Source organism: Colletotrichum paranaense (assembly GCF_030867605.1).
Source record: "Colletotrichum paranaense strain IMI 384185 chromosome Unknown Scaffold_17.1, whole genome shotgun sequence".
Lineage (NCBI taxonomy): Eukaryota > Fungi > Ascomycota > Sordariomycetes > Glomerellales > Glomerellaceae > Colletotrichum > Colletotrichum paranaense.
The window spans coordinates 25,832-47,649 of NW_026848975.1; the positions used below are offsets into that span (position 1 = coordinate 25,832).

At 51.2% G+C, this 21,818-nt stretch overlaps 6 protein-coding genes across 6 annotated transcripts; 3 read left to right on the plus strand and 3 right to left on the minus strand.

Moving 5' to 3' along the window:
* Window positions 1-589: 589 nt before the first annotated feature.
* On the minus strand, window positions 590-2,782 carry CPAR01_14809 (endo-beta-1,3-glucanase; the record flags this gene model as incomplete). Its single annotated transcript, XM_060499059.1, has 1 exon — window positions 590-2,782. One exon carries the CDS (start codon window positions 2,780-2,782, stop codon window positions 590-592), a length of 2,193 nt encoding a protein of 730 aa, XP_060341984.1.
* A 7,126-nt stretch (window positions 2,783-9,908) lies between these two features.
* Window positions 9,909-11,034, plus strand: CPAR01_14810 (uncharacterized protein; the record flags this gene model as incomplete). The annotated part of the gene is made up of 6 exons (XM_060499060.1): window positions 9,909-10,239; window positions 10,302-10,409; window positions 10,469-10,542; window positions 10,596-10,797; window positions 10,893-10,931; window positions 10,988-11,034. 6 exons carry the CDS (start codon window positions 9,909-9,911, stop codon window positions 11,032-11,034), a joined length of 801 nt encoding a protein of 266 aa, XP_060341985.1.
* Window positions 11,035-11,713: 679 nt separating this feature from the next.
* CPAR01_14811 (uncharacterized protein) lies at window positions 11,714-12,640 on the plus strand (the record flags this gene model as incomplete). The annotated part of the gene is made up of 2 exons (XM_060499061.1): window positions 11,714-11,954; window positions 12,006-12,640. The coding sequence occupies 2 exons, from the start codon at window positions 11,714-11,716 to the stop codon at window positions 12,638-12,640; spliced, it is 876 nt and encodes a 291-aa protein (XP_060341986.1).
* A 787-nt stretch (window positions 12,641-13,427) lies between these two features.
* On the minus strand, window positions 13,428-14,417 carry CPAR01_14812 (uncharacterized protein; the record flags this gene model as incomplete). Its single annotated transcript, XM_060499062.1, has 1 exon — window positions 13,428-14,417. One exon carries the CDS (start codon window positions 14,415-14,417, stop codon window positions 13,428-13,430), a length of 990 nt encoding a protein of 329 aa, XP_060341987.1.
* Window positions 14,418-16,954: 2,537 nt separating this feature from the next.
* CPAR01_14813 (WD repeat domain-containing protein) lies at window positions 16,955-18,362 on the minus strand (the record flags this gene model as incomplete). The annotated part of the gene is made up of 5 exons (XM_060499063.1): window positions 16,955-17,124; window positions 17,178-17,803; window positions 17,857-17,952; window positions 18,009-18,048; window positions 18,107-18,362. Coding segments are annotated over 5 exons (1,188 nt in total), but the record flags the coding sequence as incomplete, so codon positions are not given.
* Window positions 18,363-19,319: 957 nt separating this feature from the next.
* On the plus strand, window positions 19,320-21,737 carry CPAR01_14814 (uncharacterized protein; the record flags this gene model as incomplete). The annotated part of the gene is made up of 3 exons (XM_060499064.1): window positions 19,320-19,370; window positions 19,428-20,517; window positions 20,569-21,737. 3 exons carry the CDS (start codon window positions 19,320-19,322, stop codon window positions 21,735-21,737), a joined length of 2,310 nt encoding a protein of 769 aa, XP_060341989.1.
* Between the last annotated feature and the right edge of the window lie 81 nt (window positions 21,738-21,818).

Here is a 21,818-nt window from a genome sequence, read left to right on the forward strand (position 1 = left end):
TGAAGCAATCCCTGGCCCAGCCGGAGATGTCGGAAGAAATCATGTCGATCAGGGCCCGCCCCGCACTCCCCGCCTCGGCCCGTGTTGTCCTCGGTTGCCTGTCCCGGACGCATTGGAGGTACACAGGTCGAGAGCCCCAGCACTGCATCGAATGACATGACGCAGATCCCAGTGCCGTATTAGGGCTTTCTTACATTCGATACAAGTTGCCTGAGCGTCGAAATTCTTGATTTGATGCGCTTGCCAATCGAGAGGGGGCAGGGGGGGGGGGGCCCAACCTGAGAACACGAGTCGCGTCATATCACCAGGCACACGAAGCATTTCAACTAATCTATTCTTTCCGATCAATCAAATGCTAAATACAGTGTGAATTAACCCATACGAACAATCACCGACATGGTGTACACGGTATAAAACATCATACCATGATGCCGGCAGCTTTCAAGCCGGGCATGTTTAGGCCCCCAAACTCCAGAGTACTCCGTCATGTACAGTGCTGCGTATCGCTGAGTAGCAGACGCAGGGCTTGACTATCATCCTTCATCCATCCATACATCAAGTCTCGTAACAGTCATCTGGCATCAATGTGTCAGACCGTCTTGCCGCCGCAGTCCGGTATAACGACGCCAGACTTGACCTTGCGGTTGACGTCCATCAGACCCCATTGGTCCTCCCAGTTCTTGTCTTTTTCGTTGTACATTATCTTCCATGGCTCGTCAAAGGCCGAGAACCAAAAGTAGTTGGTACCATTAGTCAAAGCGGGACATACCCACTTGTCCAACAGCTCATTCAGCTCGTCGATACCGGCAACTGAGGCATTGGGGCAGCCCGTAGCAGTGCCATCGCCGCAGCTTGTGCCACCTTTGGTTGGCCAACCAATCTCGGCAATCACGTTCTTCTTCTTGTCCGACTTGAAGAATCCACCGGCTTGATTCTCCCAAAATGCGTAAGTCCACATGGCTGCGTCCTTGGCGTTGGTTCCAGAGAAGAACGGGTGGATGTTGGCCATGATGTAGTCACTCTTTGACGCCAAAGATGCCGTCCAGTCGTCGCCCAGGTCTGAAGTTGCCACAGGCAGGCTAAGTCCCTTGCTGGTCAAGTTGGTTCGTACCTCTTGGAGTAGAGTCCCCAGTTCCGACTCGGTCATTTGCTTCCGGAACAGAATTTCGTTGGCGACGATGAGACCCTCAAAATGCTTGTCTCCGTACTGGTCCAGAATATCCCACATTTGGGAAAGTTGTCTCGCGTTGGTTGTCTTGTTGCCATCCTGCCATACACCCAACCAGATCTTCACTGTGCCCTCCAGTTTGAGTTGTTCAATTGAGTGAATAAGCATCTGCGTCTGGTTGCAGTCTGTGCCGTACAAGCGGACAGTGTTGGTCAGTTGACTGAGAACAGCAAGATCACGGGTGATGTTGTTCTGTGAAGGAGGATTGTGATAACAATCGGGGTACTGGGAGTTGAGAGGCGTGTAGTCCATTCCGGGGAACACCTTATGCAGTTCCTTGTTGTTCATAAGCGCTTTGATTTCGGCACTGTCGGCGCTGAGGTCACCGTTGGAGTTCTTGTCGTCGTCTGCTGATTGTCCATTTCCTGAGCTGTTGCCGTCGCGACTGTTTCTAGAAATTAATCCACCTGCAATGCCACCAGCAATGGCACCGGCGATGAGGAGGATCACTCCGAGAATAATGCAACACTTCCACTTTCTGCGTCCCTTGTTTTGCTGCGCCATCCACTCTGATTTCTTCTCTGGTGAGCTGAGGTCAATGGCGCTGCCGTTTTGATACTCGGCCGTTCCCTTGGGGTCGTAGTAGCCGCTGTGATTTCGGTTCGCCATCAATCCTGCTGCGGCACCTCCCGCAGCAGCCGCGCCAGCTGCGCCAGCTGCTTTCGTCTTGCCTGTTCGATCGCTGTTGGAAAGACTAAGCATCGAGTTTCGTCCACTTTTGGGCTTGCCGTAGTCGAGACCATCATCACCATCGTCCGCGATAGAGTTAGGATCCACCACGCCAAGGTGTTGGGGGTGTCGTTGGTAGTAGGGGTTTTCGTTGTAATAGTCGTTGTAGCCGTATGGGCTCGAAGATGGGGATAGCCTGGCCGGAGAAGCACCAGCTCCGCCGAGAGCCGTCAGGCTGGAGTGGGAGTCTCGGTCCGGAAGACTGCCTTGGTAGCTACCCTGGTAAGGACGCGGGACGGCATTGCTCATCTCGTATACGTCGCCTCCCGGTTGACTGTAAGCTTGCGGTGGTGCACTGGGCTGCTGAGACTGTCCTCGCGGGGTCTGGCCAGCACTTCTCATGGCACCAACCCCGCTCTCCCTGGCGTTACGTTCGGCGACGGTGTAAGCGATACCAGCCATACCTCCTGATGCCGTGTCGCTAAAGTTATCCGCGCCAGGTGTGATATTCGGATTCAGATTGCTCTGCTGTGGAGCCGCATAACGATCGGGGCCCCAGTCGCGGTGCACCGGAACCTGCGGAGAGTTGTCGATGGGGGATACGGCTTGATGAGCTCCGTATGCTGTAGGGGCACCGCCCACGGCACCGACAGCAGCCGGTGGTGGTCCTTGGCGATCGTTCCTCCGCTCAGCTCTCATGCGGCCAAAGTTCGGGTCATGATTGGGTTCGGAGTACTGGTGATCATGATGGTATTCATGAGGCGCGCCGTGGTGGTACTGATTATCTTGGTAGTACTCTGGGGGATTGGGGGTATGAGACCGATAAGCCTGGTCTAGGGGCTCTCGCTCGGCATCGCGGCCGTCTTCAAAGTCGTATCGTGGCATGTTTCGGGCAGGATGTATATTTTCGAGGTAACGTCTCGCAACCCTCGTGGGTTGAATGGTTGACTGACCAACAGCCAAGAAGTTCTGCTCGATTGTGGTGGATGAGGGAAGCGGAGAAATCGAGGGACGCTGGGTAGACGGGAGTCGACTTTGGAGGATGGCCGGCTAATGCGTGCGGCGGTTGCAGGAATGCGGGTGCAATTTCAAAATGTCTCGGAACAACAACTGTTTAATTGTGAGTGCGGTTCTCGCTGAAATCGGCATGTGTAAAAGCCCGCCTAATCATTCCAGCGTAGCGACTGCAGCGAGATCGGGAAGAGACCGCATCAAATTGAAGAGGTGCATGGAGAACAGATGATGCAGATGGGAAGCAGGGAAAGAAACACTAACCTCCGTGCACCAGGTCTCCCGGTGACTCGGATTGAGAAGCCGGCAGGCGGACGACGCAAGCTAGTCGCCTCCGCCTAGTAGAAGTGGTGTTGCGGCGAGTTTGGCGATGGTTGAGCGTACCAAAGGAAGTTCGTGGGACAGTCGCAGAGACGTTTGGCACGTTTGTTTATTCGAACCGGCGAGCAGCGGGAAGCTGGGGAATTACCGGTGCGACAATATCGAGGCGAGGAATCGCGCGTTTTTGAGATGACTGTCTCGAAACCCTGGGTGGGATTAGGTGTATGGAGATTGCAAACCGTCAAAATGGGCTTCGCTCCGCCAGAAACCGTAAGGGGAAGAAAAAAGGTAGATGTTGAGGTGAATGGGGTGTGAGCGAGAATGGTGAGCAAGCAAGCCCCCGAGAGTGTTAGGCGCGGAAAATCTGGCTGGGCATTTAGGTGTTTCGCCCGCAGCAGCGCCAGGTAAGAAGTTCGTATTTTGGTACACCCGTGCGGCTCCCTTGTCTGGCGTTGCGCTTGCTCGTATTGGCTTGCGACCCGTCTCCAAGTGTTGTCGAGGAGCTCGAGTACTGGTATCTGCCCGCGGGGTGCGCGCGCAGGAAGCGGGAGCCGGAGGAATCGTTGTTTGGAGTGGTTCGCCTTGGAGATGCTGAAGACAAGGCTTGGAAGGATTGTTGTCGGCGTCGGGCATGAGGCATTCGACAGAAAAGAAGGAATGATACGGATACAATAAGGTGGGTAGCACGATGAGCGGTGGCTTGGGTGGTCTTGTGTTCGTGGATGTTGGCTTTTCAATCTTGGCCCATGAAGACAATGGACGACCCGACGTCAATCAGTGGAGAGGGACTGTACCGTAGTACCGAAGCTGCAACGACGATATACGTAGGTACCTTGGAAGACTCTATGTATACCGCGGGACTTGCGAAAAGAGGCAAAATGCGCCGCGTGTGAGACAAATTGGGGGGCCTTTAAGTTCTAACAGGATGGGATGGCAGGAACGGGGGCAGGCACAGCTGAAGCAAAGGTACCTACAATGTAAAGCACCCCGTACCTAGGTACCGTAACCTCTCGTGAATGCTTCCTTCCTCAGCCATATTCTTCCCTTGTGTGAACAGATTGGGGACAGATTGGCATTTTCACGGGAGGAAGTAACTGCCATAGCCATTTACAGATATCCTTCCTTGGCAAATTGGTTTGGTCGCCGCCTCCTTTCACTGGCACCCGTTCTCCATACCATATATGGCCTCATGAGTCTCGACAACAACGGGAATGGTGCGTCGATAACAACGGCCCAGCCTTGTCCCTCCAAGCTGGAATCTGGGGAGGAGGAACCTAGCTATACCTGCCTCCCCTCCGAGCCCCAGCCCCTGTGCTCACGGGACTCCTCCCTGACCCCATCTGCTTTGCCGAGTGCCGTCATCCAGGACAGGGGGGCGCCTTAGGATGATGGGATCAGACTGAGAGAGTGGAGTGAATGCTGTTGCATTTGCACCTTAAAAACCTAAGCCCAGGCAATACCAGACCCGCCTGGTATCCGACTAGGTAGTTTTCTCGGAGTGAAAAATAAAAGCAGACTAGGGGAAAGGAGAGGCACATACCACACCACAGTGACGGGGGGCAAAAGGCCCGCTGCAAAGCTGGGAAAAAGCAAGGCAGCCCGAGCCAAGCAGGTTTATTTTGAGTCCCCGGCCGGGGCAACAAGGGAAAGAGCGGCCCTTTCTGTGCAGCCACTGATCCATGCCTCTCGTTCTCCAGCCGTACGCAGTACTTGTACACAGTAAGCTCATGAGATGCAAACACCACTCTCTGTTTTGGACTTTGCCTTACCTTGGTTGCCTTTCTACCGTACAATACTTAAACCTGGGCCATCATCCATGCCTTTTGCTGAGAACAGCTGAGACCGTTGGAGATGGCGGAGGCCAAGGTGCTAAAGAGTACCTAAGTTGGGTGCATAAGGAAGCGGCTGTGCAGAGACCGCAGATGAATGAATCCCCGAAAAGCAGCCGGTGCTTTGCTCAAGGTACCTAGGCGGCACTCGAGTCACCACTGCTAAACGTCCCCCTTACACCAGCTACTCGTCTACCAACCGGACGTATTCGAAGGGCTTCACTTTTGGGACACGTTTGCGACTGCAATCTAAATAAGACCAGCGACAAATCGCTGACCGCAAACTGAGTGTGCCCACTCACGAGTCTGAATGAATGTTTCTTTAGTGGGCCGAGGCCCTGACTGGCTCTTGTCCCTCCGGGCCTATGGACAGACCGTGGTTGGCTGAGCGACCGCTGGCGCCTTACCTGTCTATTTGAGGTGTGGCTGCGCCCCTCTCTACATAGTACGGAGTACCTACTGCAGTATACACAGTAAACCAGCCCACCACTTCTCCTGGAAGCCCGTGACCCTCACTTCCCACTAGCCCCCCCCCCCCCCGCCCTCGCTGATCCATCCATTCGATTGTCGTTCTTGTCGTCCAACCTCTTCGTCTCACTTTACTTAGTACGAATGCGTGCCCGCCGGTAATCCGTACCTGAGCGACAGCATTCGCGAACAGCGAAAGAACCGACTTCGTTAGCAACACGGGTCCTCACCGACAATGCTCCGACCACCAGGTCGTTGACGGCTGCCGAGTCAACGCTACGACAGAAGTCTGTTTTTCCAACAAAAGTATCGTCCTCAGTCATGCAAAATGCGACGGGGGGCCGGTGATCGTCAGGCCCACATGCAACCAAGTCCATCAAAAGCAAACACACAGAATCAAGCATCATCCACCCACACAACCAACCTCCAGACAATCAGACTGTCGCAAATCGAATCCCATCATTTCCCGCCCGTAAACACTTCACGCAACTCTGCGTGTTGGGTACGCTCGTAGCTTTGTACGGATTGACAGCGATGATCAGCAAAATCCGAAACTGTCATCCCATCCTTTGGCTATTTTACTTCCTCCCTCCAGTGCCGCAAAAGCTCCCGACCCCTCTCAAAAAAAGAAACCCCAGCAACCTTCCCTACTGAATCAATCTGCCTCTAAAATCAGCAAGGAAGTCCCTTTTGCCATCACTCTTGAAGAGTCCCCGGCTTCTCAGTGCCCCTTCATCTCAATCACCATTGCCGCCTTCCGCCTTCACCGTAGTCGTATTCTATGCTTTGGCTCCCGCGAACCCCCCTACCAAAAACACCAAACCTGAAGCACACTGAAGCAGCACCGGCCCTGCTTCACTCTCCCTACGGAGTACTGCTGCAACGCTAACCCATGTTTTACGCATGACATCACCAAATAGCTTCAAACAGGATGGATTCCCCTTTCAGTCATCGGCGCTCACCTCTGCTTTGGGACAATTGATGCTACGTAATAATTTGAGCTTTTCCACGAGTGTTCACTCACACAGCTGAAAGCGAGAGTAAGAGTGAGGAAAGCCACGCCACACTCTTCTACCTACCATATTGCTGACACTCCACCTGACGCCACATTCTGCCTGCCATCTGCTCTTCCAGCGTCCAGCTTTGCGCCGGCCTGATCAACCCTCGTAAAATACACAGACCACCGTCCTATTCTCCTGAGAGGTTCTGCGAGACTGCAAAACCTCGTATCGGCGAGTCAGGCGACTTGCGAAAAAGGCAGCTCGACCAATATGTAGGTCCATAGCGCCATTAGTCAACTCTCAGTGAAGTGAACCATCATTTCTATCTGTCTCCAACTACCCTCAACTAGTGCCCGGCATCCTTTCTCCCGACGTTTCCCGCCAATGCCCATCATCTCCCACTTTGAGAGGCTCAACCTAGATATTTTGCGAATCACTCCCGCAACCTTATCCCCAAACTCTGGGACTAACGCGTGCAGTATTGCGATACTTGGATCAAAATTGTGTTCTCTCCTAGAGCTTCTGCAGCTTTATTTCATAAATGGGTATTGATCTGCCATATTAGTGCTTCAAGCACCGTCGAATGGGCAGAGCTAATGTAGCCCTTTGCAACACAATCGAAGGGTAGGTCAACGATGATATACGCTCTATGAATCTCTCGTCACGTCATAATCATTATTGAAATGCTGGGGAGTTCGTTTAAATGTTATGTAACCGCCAGACAATCTGATACTTGTACCTCCAAGTTCACAGTACATCAACAAGCCAGACGAAGTATGATTTCTCAGGTTCAAGTAGTGTATTCACACCAACTGAATTGCCTCAAGTCAAGTCATTCCATTGTAACTGAAACAATAATCCCCATTCGGAAGTCATTCATTCACATCATGATGGTGCTTTTCCAAGCCCGTCTCGTATGACCTGCATCACATGCACCGATGCTAAGTGGAAGGCCTGATTTCGCAGCTGCGGTAGTCTAGAAGAGAGTCTTGACCAGAGCTTTGTGATTTCTTCAAATTACAACCGCTCGCAACGAATCACAGTAGCCCTAAATGGGGCGTGGAAGTAAGAGCCCTTTCGACAGCACGTCGAAGACAGGTTTATTTGCTATCAACTTACATCCAAGTGTGGCTATATATGCTTGAGCCAGTCTCAAACACAACTAAGTGGACTTTATGCATGGACTTGAAACATAAACTCTTTTTGAAACTCGAACGAGTACACACAGGTTAAAATCTTTGGCCACGGATGTCGAAGGCTTGGCTTCGATGTGCCCGGAAACTTCACAGCGATGTACGATCCTTCTTGTTTTCGCCCATCAGGTATAATTATGAGCTTATGTCAGCGCTGTAATGGCAGGCTAAAAAACACCTATATGATCTGATAAACGACAGTAAGCCGTATTTATGTACACCAGACTTTTGAGTACTATCTGTAGTCGCAGTGCTACCGAGCCGTTACGGGTTCCGAAGTCTAAGGAGCATCCATTTCGGCACATCGTGTATTCGAAAACTTCACCAGCTGTATCTAGTTGAATGACATCTGCAGACCTTTCTTGCTAGATTCCTAGTGAAAGATTCGTTCTATCTGGTCTGAAACAGTCGGTCAAGAAGCGAGAGGCCTTGAGGCTTAGAAGCCTTGGGTGAAGGCATCCATATAGTTTCCTGGAATGGCAAACCGACATCGAGAACGTTTCATTCCATCTAGTAATCCTTTTTGAGGAAAGGTGGCGCTTGTAACATTCTTGGTACTGGCCAAGTCACTTGCAACGATCACAGTAGTACTAAACGTTTACAAGACTAAGTTACACGTATTATATCATTGCTATCGGACGTCACTCAGTGCTTCTGAACTTCTATTTTGATGCGATTAGCAGTACTCGCAGAGCCTCCAATTCTACCACAGCAACAAAAGCCTCATTGCGCTTATCGTCTAAGATTAGTTAATGACACATAAAGATAGTTAAGGTACAGAGATAAAACTAGCGCAACCGCCCTCCGCTGCCGTTTTATCCCATTTGCGCGACGTTGCTATCCTTCTGATTTGTTTTGTTCATGCTTTCATGGGGGAAAGGAGCACCCTTGAAAGTGAGAACAATAACGGGCTAAGAATTAAGTCATGAGAACGTGGTAAGTTTTGAACTCTTCCGATAGTGATACTTATGAGGGAAGACAGTGCATTTTATGTCATTAAGCAAGAGCGGCGTACATGGGTAATAATTCAACTTTCATTGTCTTGTTCGGTTCGACGAACGTTCACCCTAGAGCGGAACGCTACGTCTCCCTCAAGCATCTCATTTTACGTATATGCATCTTTTGAGTAGAGATAAGGTTTAAGAACTTTTTGATAATCACGACATAATCACGACTGTTAGCAATTATCCTTGTTTTATCCATGTAAATACTCTTGATGCAACATGTTGAACTGAATTGTTCTGCCCGGTTCTCAGCTACGATGAAGCCATTCACCGAATAGTATGTATCGTCTTCGAACTGGACAGACGTGCTTCTGATAACTGAGATTCAATTTGCCAACTGATGTCTCATCTTAGTCAATAGCATGAGCACCCTCGGACCAGTGCTCGTGGAGAGCGAGAGGTTGCTAGTGTGGATCGACTCGGTTATCGGCAGGCAGGTGAGACGCAGTTGGGCCCCATCACACGTGTTCCAGATTTCGTTTAAGCCCCTGGCTCAGACTGAAGGCCCCCCCAAAATGGCAAATCTTTCAATCCTAAGAACATGTCACCAGCCCGAAAGCTCGCACTTGCGTGATACCTCAGGCTTTACGTTTACAGGTATGTTACTGTAGAGTTGAAATCACTTGGAATTGACTTTTCCGTCCTAAAATCATATTCTACGGTCGTTCCATGCACAAACCGTCTTGATAGACGTGCAGAAATTGCTTGCAGCCCCAAGCTAGGGCTCGTTTCATGAGAGCCCGTCCTGCGCTTAGCACTTGAGAGACATGAAACACGTCAACGCAACACTCCAGATGTATCAAAGGGTTTGCTTGGCTGAGCACAGATGACAAGAGCAGGGATCATCGCAAGCCCAGCCGACCTTCTCTGCTAGGAAACCAGTACTCAGGAGTGCAAAGATTCGTTCGGAGTTTCATCGGCCATCGTCCCTTCCATGATGAGATGGCCATCCCTCGCTCGTGAATCGAGCTCTCAAACAGCCATTGTAGCCGGGCAAAATGAGCCGGTATATCCTATATGACGGGAGAGAGAACCCCGTATGCGGATCTTACGGTAGACAAAACCAAGGCGGTCCCCAGGTGATTATCCTCCTAACAAACCATTGTGCGGTTGCTATTGTTCCCTTGTTCTGCATTTTCTAGCACGTTGACCCTCCCGCTGCTACTCTCTTTTCCAAGATCAAAATGCCCCCCAAAAGCAACCACTACTCGACAGTATCGCACTCGGATACCTTTGATGATTCCACTACTGAAGTCGACGAGTCACTCATGGGCGATGAGAAGCAGTGGCACTCAATAGACCTGAACGTAAAAGGGAACCAGGGAGGAAGCACTTGGAAACAGGTCAAAATTCTCTTGCGGAGATATCGCTGGCTTATCGACACACTTCTCCTCCTCACGAATATTGGTCTCTCGCTAGGACTGTCGTTATTGTTGTACTATCAATTTGAAGACGCTAAGTTCCCTTCGCGAATGACACAAATTGGCGGCGATTACACAGGCGCTGGCCCGCAATGTGAGTCAGCCCCCAGATTAAGCCATGGTATGGTCCACTAACCTAACTGTTGTGACCTTCAGTCCCGATCGAGATCAAGAAATTTGATGCCGACCATGCCGTGGTGCCTCCCAACGCAACAGAATTTCTTTCCGAAGCTACGCTGAATCAATGGCGATCGCTTTTGCCTGGTAACGCCACTAGCTGAGACCTCAACTATAAGATTGATAATTCACTAACACCGGTATAGCTGGTGCCGGTTGGAAATCCGAGGACGACGGTCCTTTCTTCACCACTACCATGACCCATCAATTGCATTGCATCGTACGGTTCAACTATATTGCTTCCTTGGAGATACATCTACTGACTTCTTGTAGTTCATGATGGGACGCATCTACTCTGGAATGGTCACCAACAAGACTGACATGTCTAGAACCGAGGCTGATATCCATTTCTATCACTGCATTGACTATCTGAGACAAGCAACCATGTGCTCAGCGGATCTGGCACTTGAACCACATCTGATAACGGACGCGGATGACAACGGGCCTGGAGATGGTAGTTGGAACGGCATGCATGGTAGGCGACTTCTCCCCCATCGACAAACTGCAGATAATTCTAAGCCAAGGTGTGTCAATCTCAAAGAGCGAGAACTAACTCGGACGTACTCCCAGTCTGCAAGAATCACGATCAAGTGATCAAATACGTAGATCGTAAGTTCAAACACTAAACAACTCTACATTGACAATAGTCTAACACCAAGTCACAGGGCAAATCAAGGAAGGAGTTCGTGTGGTTCTGCCGATAGATGACTGAGCTCTAGAGGTTGGAGTAGTTTTTGAGTTGCAGCGTCTTTATCCCATTGAGAATACAATACAACAGTAATACTCTTCTTCGGACTCTCAACGAATGAATCATACGCAGCACCATCGGTCCACACAGTCAGCCTTTTTGAAAAAGAGATTGTGCAATAGGCGACATCCACCCACGAAATGGATTCCAAGTAACCCAAACTCATGTTGGTTGGCGCCAAGACCTACGCCGCAAGCCTGTACCCACGTTCTTAATGAAGGATCTCTTCTACACAAGACATAATTGGACTACGCCGCACGCAACAGCTGACTTGAGTCTAGTCAGTGCAGCTGCACACATTGGCGCCAGCGGATCGCAAGGAGGACTGACAACCAGATTTGAGATCTGTGATTGGAAGTGTCCTTCAAGGATGCCTGTCAGTTTCCCATAGCCTCGATGCCTGTGGACGGAGCTACTCGCATGCCTGCTTCCGACCTTGCATGCCAGCTGAAGCTTTGGCCGCAGCCTGATTTCCCTGGTATTAAATACCTCTGGATCTGGAAGCCAGGCAGGTGGACAATACAATGAGTTTCTTCTGCATCTTCCCTTTGTCATCCCTCGACCTGCGCTCCATCCATCTCGTCTGATTGAGCAACTGGGTAAGCCAGCGATAATCGGAGGCTTTGAGAGACTCACACTCGTCATGCATCTTCTAGGTCGCGTCTCACTCTGCCTTCTCCTCTCGGCCCACGGAACACACTCCGAAAACCGTTTTCGAAGACCGCCTGGTCCGGGTCCCTCAGGTGACTTCCGAGATAACCCTGTTTACCCGTTGGGAACCCAACTTGATCTACAATGGGAAACGGACTTTACGGCAATCGACTTAATCATCTGGCATGAAGCGACGTATCCGAAGAGTAAAGCAACGTATGCTTCAATTATCTGTAGGTCAATCCATTGCGAGAGATTCTTTGGATGAGAGCTCAGAAATGCAGCAAACACGCGTGCGCTGGGCATGCTCTGGACGGTCAGCTTTACTGGCTTCCCTTCGCACCATGATCCGACTTTGAGCCCTGTGTACTTCATTCAGATGTTCAACCACAGTGCTTCAGTGGGAGACATTACTTGCCACTATTTCAACATTACCAACTCCGTAGCATCCACCTCAGCGATAACATCGACATCCCCTACGTCGACAGCTTCGACTTTGACGGCAGTTGCTACACTAGTTGAAGCATCCCCAACCGCGTCACCTGGCTCTAGTGGAATGAATAACGGCGCATCTACCGGTGTAGTCGCTGGCATTACAGTGGGCGTCGTTTTGGGAACGCTGGCTATCATGGGCCTAGTGGGTTGGGTTATCTGGAGGCACCTGCGGAAGAAGAAACAGGGTCATGGGAGCGGTGATGCCGGGGCAAGCGACGTGGGGAACTTTTCTGCTGTTCAAGAAATCGGGCCCTCTCCTCCTCTTCGTTGGAAGTACGAGCTTCCTATGAATGCTCAGCAACATCGTTATGAAGCTGATGGAACAGAAGTTGTGAGGTATGAGATGGCCAGCGAACTAGGTTCGACTGACAATGAGAACAAAACTTTGAGGGTGAGGGGTGACGCAATGTTGAGAGAGCCGTGAGCAACCTCTGTATGGATCGGAGGTAAATAGGACTTACGTGAAAGCTGTCGAGAGGAAGGCTCAATATCCAAATACCTAGATGAAATACTCCGCCATTATTGAACAGCATGATACTAGCATTCACGGCAGGCTCGGGAATGCCGTCGGTCTGTGGCATCTAGCAAATTGCCCTTCTTGAGGATATTGGAAATCATCATGTAATGCCTTACTTACTTGAAGCATTATATCCAGCTTCGGAAGCCGCCTCTTCATGTTGATATAGCTGGAAACCTCGAGGCTTAGCTTTTCATGTGGAATCCTCAATACTGAATCCGTTGTTTGAGCACAAACTAAAGGGTTGAACAACCACCTCAAACTACTTATGCTATGATTGCTTTCTAATTATCCTGGCCGATAATTTCTGAAACCGGCTCAACTACCTGCTGCTGGATAACCGACATGAACATCACCTCTCGAGATCGGTTCAATGTTAGAATCAAGGTCCTTCTCGCGCACCCACAAGACCATTTGGAAGACGACGCTACGGGATTACATCTATAATACTCAAAGTTTCCCACAATTCAAGACTCTTTCCCGGGGTAAATAAATGGTACTGAGGCATGTGAGCATGTCGTCTCTCGGAATTCTAAAGTTCACTCATATTATGAACACAGAAGGTCTCAAGTAGACAATGGTGTGAAAAGGAGTGTAGGCTACTGGCCATTGAAGTCCAATTAAAGTCACACCTAGCAGTGAACGTGAATCCATGATTAATGATGCCGCTAACGTAACATCCAGGTTAGACAATCTACTGTAGCCATGCTTTCACCAAGTTCCTCAGCCCACTCGCCATCCATTCTTCATCAATCTTCGTCATAGCATCAAAGCCATGCTCACCAGGCTGGACCGCCAGATTGAACTCAAACTCAGGGTCAACCTCCCTAACCAACTCTTTCAAAGCGACATTTCCTTTCGCCGGCACAACACTATCATCAGCACCCTGCCACACGAATACACCACCGCGCGGAAACTTCTGCCCAGCCCTCAACCTCTCAAACGGAAAAAGCTGCTCCTTCTCGAGCGGGAACATCTTGGGAAAGCCGCCGTGTTGAAGATTAGCAAACATGAGGAGGCCCCTCTCGAGATTTCGGTCGTTGGAGATGAGTGCAGGTGCCTCCCCATTACGAATCTTTTCAAAATGGTCGTCAACGATGCTCTGAGGCAGGGCTAGTCCGAATACCGGAGCCGTCGGCCTCTCCATGAAGTGTGCGTCGGCAAGGTCGATGCAAGGATAGGCAGCTGTCACAGCCCGGATTTCCTTGGCATGAGACAAGCCTGTCATGATACTCAGGTAGCCTCCCGCACTGTCACCAGCCGTCAGGATCCGATCCGTGTCAACATCAACGCGGCCTCCAAGCTCCTTCTTGAGAAAAGGGGCTAGCTCCTTATGAACCCAGGCCCAATGATCCTCTATATCTTCGAGGAGGTCTTCGATAGTGGACTCCGGCGCGAGACGGTAGTTCGGGCTCACAATTACAGCCGAGTGGCGTGCCGCGAGTTCCATGTGCCAGGGCGCGAAGAATCCGGGATAGAGACTCGCGCCGCCGATAAAACCGCCGCCGTGGTAGCGTAGTATTATGGGGCATGGTGAGGTCACCGGGCTCGAGGCCTCTGTCAGCTTCTTCGGGATGAGGACATCGGTGGTGATGGAGTGGTCTGAAATTGTCTTGTAAATCGTTGTCAGGATGGTGAAGTCTGAGAAACGAGACATGTCGTCTGGATGCGGCAGGAGATCCATTTTGGCTTGTTGGATGCGTATCTGGGCCAAGTAGCTTTATGATAAGCAACGCTAGTTGTCTGAAAAGATGAGAGGACCTAGCCTCATGGAAATGTTCCGTAGTCGCAGGTCTTTCAGAAGAGAATGGTTTCTAAACAGTATCTGTTGAGCTCAATATGGGTCTCTCGGTTGCTTTCTGTCCCCGACAGACACGCTGACCCACGGAAACTTATTAAGAAATCTCCACACTAATATACATTCTCAAACATCCCAACCCCGCGAATAGCATTGACTAGTGGTCTTCGGATGTCGAACATGACATTTGGAGCTCCGTGCTTCGGAATCCGGTCTTTTGAGTTTCGGGAACTAGCAGTCGTAGTCTCAACTTGGACCAAGCTGCAGGAGTCTTAATCCGCAAGCCTGAGAGTCCGCGCCAGTGGTAGATTAGACTTGAGGGCTAAAACGTCTGTTGGATCCCACCCTCGGGCCGGCATTTGCGGACGGCATGTGTCCGTATTGAACGAGGGCCTTCAAATTGGGTGGCCAGGGGCGTCAAGTTAAGGCCTCAGATGATCGCATTGATGGCCTATTTGACGTCAGTCTCATGAAGTTTGTCGGGTAGAAAGCCACCATTGTTCGCGGCAGACAAGCCCGCGTCAATACGCGGAAGGTTGGCAAATCCATAGCACATTCAATACCACCAGTGAATTTTTTGAATTACAATCCAAAAGGAACCAAGTAATACACCGAGCTCTCTCTCTTTGTTGGGTCAAGGCCGTTTAGTTTTGCAATCACTGAGATACATAATTCTAAGCCCCCAACTAAAGTAGCCTCCTAGCCACAGAAAGGAGCATCTACAAGACTTACCGATGGATGTTACCCTAGATAATACATTGTTTAGGATTAATCGATATGAATCTAGAGCAAACGCATAGGAGATGCACCAATATATCACAAAAAGCGTCTATACGGCATCTTGCCATATATACTTACCTACCAAAGAGACAAACGATAGGTAGCTAAAGTGGGTAGCGTAAGGCTACTCCTCCTAAATACTGACATCATCGATCCTCTTCTATTCAACACCTGAAGGGAGAAAGAAGCTTAAGAGAAAAAGGAAAATTACATGAAAAGTTTCATTCCCCAGCTAAGCCACAACTGCAAACAAGGTCCACATCTTGACAACAAGTTCTGTTGATAGAGTACGGAAAACACATACTTAAATTTTCGTTGCAAAGGCAGAAGTCCTAAACCCCCAAGAACCATGTCAACAGAAGCCTAGACTAAATGAAGAGACTACCCCAGGAGACAGGGAGGATTACGTTATGCCGAGGAAGGTTAGTACAAAATAAGAAGTTGGATAGAACGCTATGAAACAGGGAATAGCTTGAATTTGCTGCGTACTTCACGATTTCGGCAAGTCTAGAGTCTATTCTGTTGGGTATCTGGTCGAAGACTATGACTAGCCTTCCTTAGGCTTGCGAGACTTCTACTAGGGACGTTCTTACTAATACTATCGATGATCAATTGTTTCCTTGACTGGGTGTTCCAGACGACTCTTTGAGGGCTATGCATAGTACATCATAGATCTTCCTCAAGCGTAATTCCTAGTTCCACACCTAAGCCTCCTTGGGTGATTTATGTCGCGAGGTGTCTCGAGCAAGTCGTTGTTCGCTGTCCTTTTTGTAACGTTGCCTGCCCAAAGGATCTTGTCGTCTGGCAGGCTGGGTGGAGTGAATGCAAGTGATGCTGGAGCTTACTTCTGGGAACTTTGCAGTTCGCAAAGGACTTTACCCAGGCTCTTCAAGCGACGAAACCGGACTTCGCTAATCACTGCCGCCGGGGCACCTAATTCTATCATCCTCGTAGCAGGCTTTGCAACGCCGAAAATCTGTGGTTGTGCAATGGGATGAGTGGTGATCTCACTAATCACTATATTATCAACAGATGTCCCATCTGTTGATCTACTGAGGGGGTAACCAGGCCAGCTTCTGGCTTCCCGAGACAAAGAGCGTTCCTAAAGAGACTCAGCTGAGGGAGACTAGCAATGATAGTAACGGATGGGGACTACGGCAAGGCATACCGCACCGCCGCACCACTAGCCACAGCCTGTGTCATGTCATTGAACCCAAATTGTACATGGTTTATTGTAACATCAGCCGCCATTGGTGGCATTCATCTAGCCTAATTCTCGAAGCCTTGGCCGCTGTAAGCAATCATTCATTGTTGGTTTGCTCGTGCGTGCTTTTCTACAAAAAAACATATAGCCACCAACTGAACTAGTAGAGCCAGCATCTCAGAGGGCTTTACTCTGTTCTGTGCTGATGAGAGTCTCTGTCAATGAGTCTAGAGGCGGGGATCCCAGCCTCGAGCTTGCTCGTCGCCGTGGCAAAGAAGCGATCCATTAGCTGGTGGGCAATTGCGGGAGTTTCGGTGACAGAGTTGTTGCTCAAATGAGAGACTCCGTCCATGAACGAGCCCGACGAGACTCTGCTGCTTGTTGGAGTGATTGCGTCACTTCCTTCGCTGCGAGATACTGTGCTGGAAGACGTGCTCCTCTAGTCCACGTTACGTTCAGCAGTCGGGGCACCGCCACGCCAGAGACCGTAGAAACCGTCGCAATTCTTCCACATCTTGATCGTGCCGTCCTCGGAGCCAGTTCCGTACAGCTTGCCGTCGGGGGAGAATGCGATGGACCAGATGGGGCCATGGTGCCCCTTGAGAGTTTCTAGTAGCGTGTTAGTAGGTATCCTGCTTCCAAGTTTCTGTCCCCCAACTCACCGATCTCGCCAGCGTCGTCCCAGCGGCAGACGCGTGCCCAGGTACCCGGCTCTTCGCCCATGATAATCTTGCGACCCTTGAGGTCCAACCCGACGCTTGCAACGCCATGCTTCAGTTCCAAGCGCTTGAGTTCGTCCATCGCTTGCGGGCCTCCCCAAAAGTATACCCATTTGCCGGCGGCCACAGCCAAGACAGGAAGGCCGCCTCCAATATCACCGGGCGAAGTGTGCTCGGGCGCCAGGGAGACGAGCTCACAGGACTTGATTTCGCCGTCGAGGACCTCCTGACGAATGACGTTACGGGTGGGCAGGTCGAACCACCTTAGGGTGTTGTCGGACGCAGTGACGATCGTGTTAGGATCCTTGGTCCAAGCAATGAACTTGATGGAGCCAGTATGGGTGCCTTCGCCAATCTCAAAGCCGGCCGAGGCAGGCACGGTGATGGGCGTACCGGTGGGAGAGTTAGGATCGGGGGCGAAATCGCTGAGGTCGAAGACGCGAAGCTTCTTCTCCATGCCTCCTGTGGCGATGAGCTCAGAGTTGTCAGGCGGGTAAGCGACGGCGCGGACGATGTGGTTGTGCTGAAGGGTGTAGAGGACTTCTCCACTATGAGTGTCCCAGACCTTGCTGCTGGTCATTAGTCACGGTTCGGAGTATGAGTGACGTGTGATAAGACTTACGCGGTGAAGTCGGCAGAGGCGGTTGCGGCGTTGGAGGCATCAGGACTCAATCTGGCCTGCCAGACAGCACCCTTGTGGCCAATGAAGGTTCCGATCCTGTGTGAGCACTCGTCAGCCACGCGCGGTCAACTGGTCTCAGAGGAGGAAGCTACCAATCGCCAGTAACACCATCGCGCAACATTGGATTTCCATCTGCGACAGGGTTAGCAAAACCCTGGTGGCAGCGCAGGATCATTTATCTCCAGCTTACCCTTGCAAGCAGAGATCATGTAGTATTGCTCTCCCTTCTCAAGGCCAGAGAAGCAGACGTGAGGAACAGGTCGAGAGTGACCATGGCAGGTCAGAGGAACATATTGACGCGAGGTCTCGGCAGCGGGAGGGGCAGCGGCAGCCATATCGTCGTTGAGGGGAGGAATTCGGGGTGCTAGGTGCTTGTTGGTTTCGTGAGAGTCGCAATCGCAACGTTTGCGCTGTGGATGGATATCAAGTTGTCGACAAGTTGGATGCTTTGTTTTTTTTTGTTGTTTTTTTTTGGCGATTGACAGTCGAAGGAGATGAGGAAAAAACGAAGTCAAGGAGAGTCAGTCAGATACAGCCGTTACGTCGTAAATATCGTGAGGAGTAGGTACGATGGATCGCGTGAGGGCAAGCAGCGCAGCAATAGCTCCAGGAAATAGAGCGAACGCACGTCAAGGGAAAGGAAAGAAAAAAGGAGGACGGGGAAAGCTGCAGGAGGATGCGAGAAGCAATGGGAGAGCGGCGCAGATGAAATAATAGTGGGGGGCTCCCCGAGTCGGAGCAAGGCCGATTTGCGCCTGGATTATGTCGGGTGCGATTGTTTGATGGAAGCCGCTGCAAGAGCAGGTGCGAAATGTGAGAGTGTACCTACTTATTGGAAGCCGGTTCCATGAAAGGAGGTACAAAGGTACACCTTGTACCTTGTTCGGAAGGAGTCAAGGAGATTCGATGGACCCCTGAAACCAGGCCGGTCCTGCCACGAGCAGCCAGAACTTCAGAGTGACCCCGCGCTGCGCCGTGCAGGTCGCGGATTCTATTCCTACCTAATACCTAACACCTAAGAGGGGGAGCTGCTGAGGTAAGCGTCCTAGCAGTGTGGCTTGCAGGCAGCCCTGCCTGTTGGAAGCCACGTGCTGCTTTGCTTGCTGGCCCCACAGATGTGGCTGACGGTATCCGTAGGCCCGCAGTACCTACCTAGGTATCCGTGAGGTATGTAGGTACTGTGGCGCATTGGAGCTTCAGCGTTCCCGCTTCCGTCATCATCGTCTAGCTACCTTACCTACTTGACTACCTACCTCCCCTCCATAACGTAAGGCAAGGAAGGTACCGCCCACCACCTCGAATCGATACGAGCGAGCTTTCCACCTAAAGAGCCACCCTCGGACTCTCTGGACTCTTTCTGATACCTACTTACTTTTCCCGACCTCCATCACAGATTGCCAGCAATGACGACAGACTTCAAGCTATCCGCCCAGCTGTCTGGCCACGACTCGGACGTAAGCAAACGAACCTTCAACGCTCTATTCATCAGCTAATGCAAATGCAATCCACAGGTCAAGGCAGTCAGCTTTCCTTCTCCTCAAACCCTACTCACTGCCTCTCGAGATGGGAGTGTACGAGTCTGGCGTCAAACGTCTGGCCCCCCTCCGACTTTCGAACCCACTATCTCAAGTCAAACATCCGAATTCGTCAACGCTGTCACATACTTTCAACCCTCCGAATCATACCCGGAGGGACTGATTGCCTCCGGTGGTAAGGATACAATCGTCGAGGTCAAACAACCCCAAGCTGCCCCGAGTGACAACGCCGAGAGACTTTTGATAGGTCACTCCCAAAACGTGTGCACTCTGGACGTGTCGCCTCAGGGATCCTATCTTGTATCGGGCGGATGGGATGCTCAGGCCATCGTCTGGAATATCAACACCTGGGAACCTGAGATTCGTCTCAGCGGTCATGATAAGAGTGTGTGGGCTGTCCTTGCTCTTGACGAGGACACGGTAGTCACGGGATGCGCCGATACTAGCATCCGCATTTACAAGCTTTCCTCCGCCATTGCCGGGGACGCCGAACCACAGTCCACTATCCACACACCTGAAGTCATTCGTGCTCTTGCAAAGGTTCCCAAGGGCCATTCGAGCGGAGCTGATGTTGCAAGTGCCAGCAACGATGGCATCATCAGGCTGTGGAAGCTGAATGGTCAGCAAGTTGGGGAGCTAATCGGCCACGAGAACTTCATCTACGCTTTGACAAGTCTTCCTTCGGGTGAGTTAGTCAGCTCCGGAGAGGATCGGACTGTAAGAATATGGAAGGGGAACGAGTGCGTTCAGACGATCACACATCCCGCCATCTCGGTATGGGCTGTTGCTGCGAACCCGGAGTCTGGCGACATCATTACAGGAGCCAGTGATGGTGTTGCGCGTGTCTTCACGCGCAACTCTGAGCGGGCAGCCAGTGCCGATACCATCTCCGCGTTCGAGGAGTCGGTAAAGGCTTCAGCAATTCCTCAGCAACAATTACCAGACATCAACAAGGAGAAGCTACCTGGTCCCGAGTTCCTTCAGTCTAGGTCGGGTACTAAGGAGGGCCAGGTGCAGATGATCAACGAGGGCAATGGACTGATCACTGCCCACCAATGGTCCCAAAGTAAGTTTGATCTTAAAGCACTCTCTCCCATACACGGCTAACGGCGCAAAGGTCAACAACAATGGATCAACATTGGCACCGTAGTTGACTCCGCTGGAAGCAGCGGGAAGAAGACAGAACACAATGGCAAGTCTTATGACTACGTTTTCGATGTTGATATTGAGGACGGAAAGCCACCCTTGAAGCTGCCTTACAACCTATCACAAAATCCTTACGACGCCGCGACAAAGTTTCTCAATGACAACGAGCTGCCTCTGAGCTACCTGGACAACGTGGCCGGCTTCATCACCCAGAACACCAAAGGTGCCACTCTAGGCCAGTCAGCATCCTCAGGTGGTGCTGATCCTTACGGCACCGAGTCGAGATATCGCCCAGGCGAGTCTGAAACTTCAGCTCCCAAGCTCCTACCGCACACCGAGTATCTCTTCATCACGGCCGGCAAATACGATGCCATGATTAATAAAATTCTCACAATCAACGCGAACATGATTTCGTCTGGTCGCAAGGACTCTGCCCTGAACCCCAACGAGCAAAGCATACTCAAGGCTGTCAAGGAGGCCATTGGATCTTCGACGGCGGTTAACCAACAAGGCATCGATCTTGCGGTCAAGATTGTGACACACTGGCCTTATGCCGAGCGACTCGCTGGCCTGGATCTGTTAAGATGTGTTGCTCCGGCACCTCTCGCTGCTCAACTCTCACTTCCCGGTGCTTCTTTCCTCCAGATCGCTGCGACCAGCGCTTTAGAGGCGACAGACGGTGCCGCGCCCAATGAGAATTCTGCAATGATGGCACTCAGGGCATTTGCCAACATCTTCAGCTCCCCTGAGGGTAGAGCGCTAGCCGCGAAGGAGGCTCCTCTTGCAGCGAGCGTTCTAGAGCGTGTGTTGGGTATCTCCGGTGGTGCTGCGATTGGGCCTTCTAATCGCAACGTCCTAGTTGCTGCGACCACTACTCTAATTAACTATGCCGTGCTCGCCTCGAAGGAGAAGTCCAAGCAAGAGTCGAAACGTTTCATTCAGGCCCTTGGCAAGATACTCTCTACGCAATCCGACTCGGAGGTTATCTACCGAGCACTTGTCGCTTTGGGAACGTTTGCTGCTACCAACAAACCTGAGGTGAAGAGTCTGGGAGGCGAGGGTTGGATCAAGGGGGCTATCGACCGCGTGTCGGAGCCGCGGGTGAAGCATGTGGGACAAGAAGCTCTCCAACAGCTGTGAACGGTGCATAGTGTGATAGGATTGATGTGGGATAATGAAGCTTGCTTTATGGAGTTTCCGGAAACATGACTTGGGTGACGG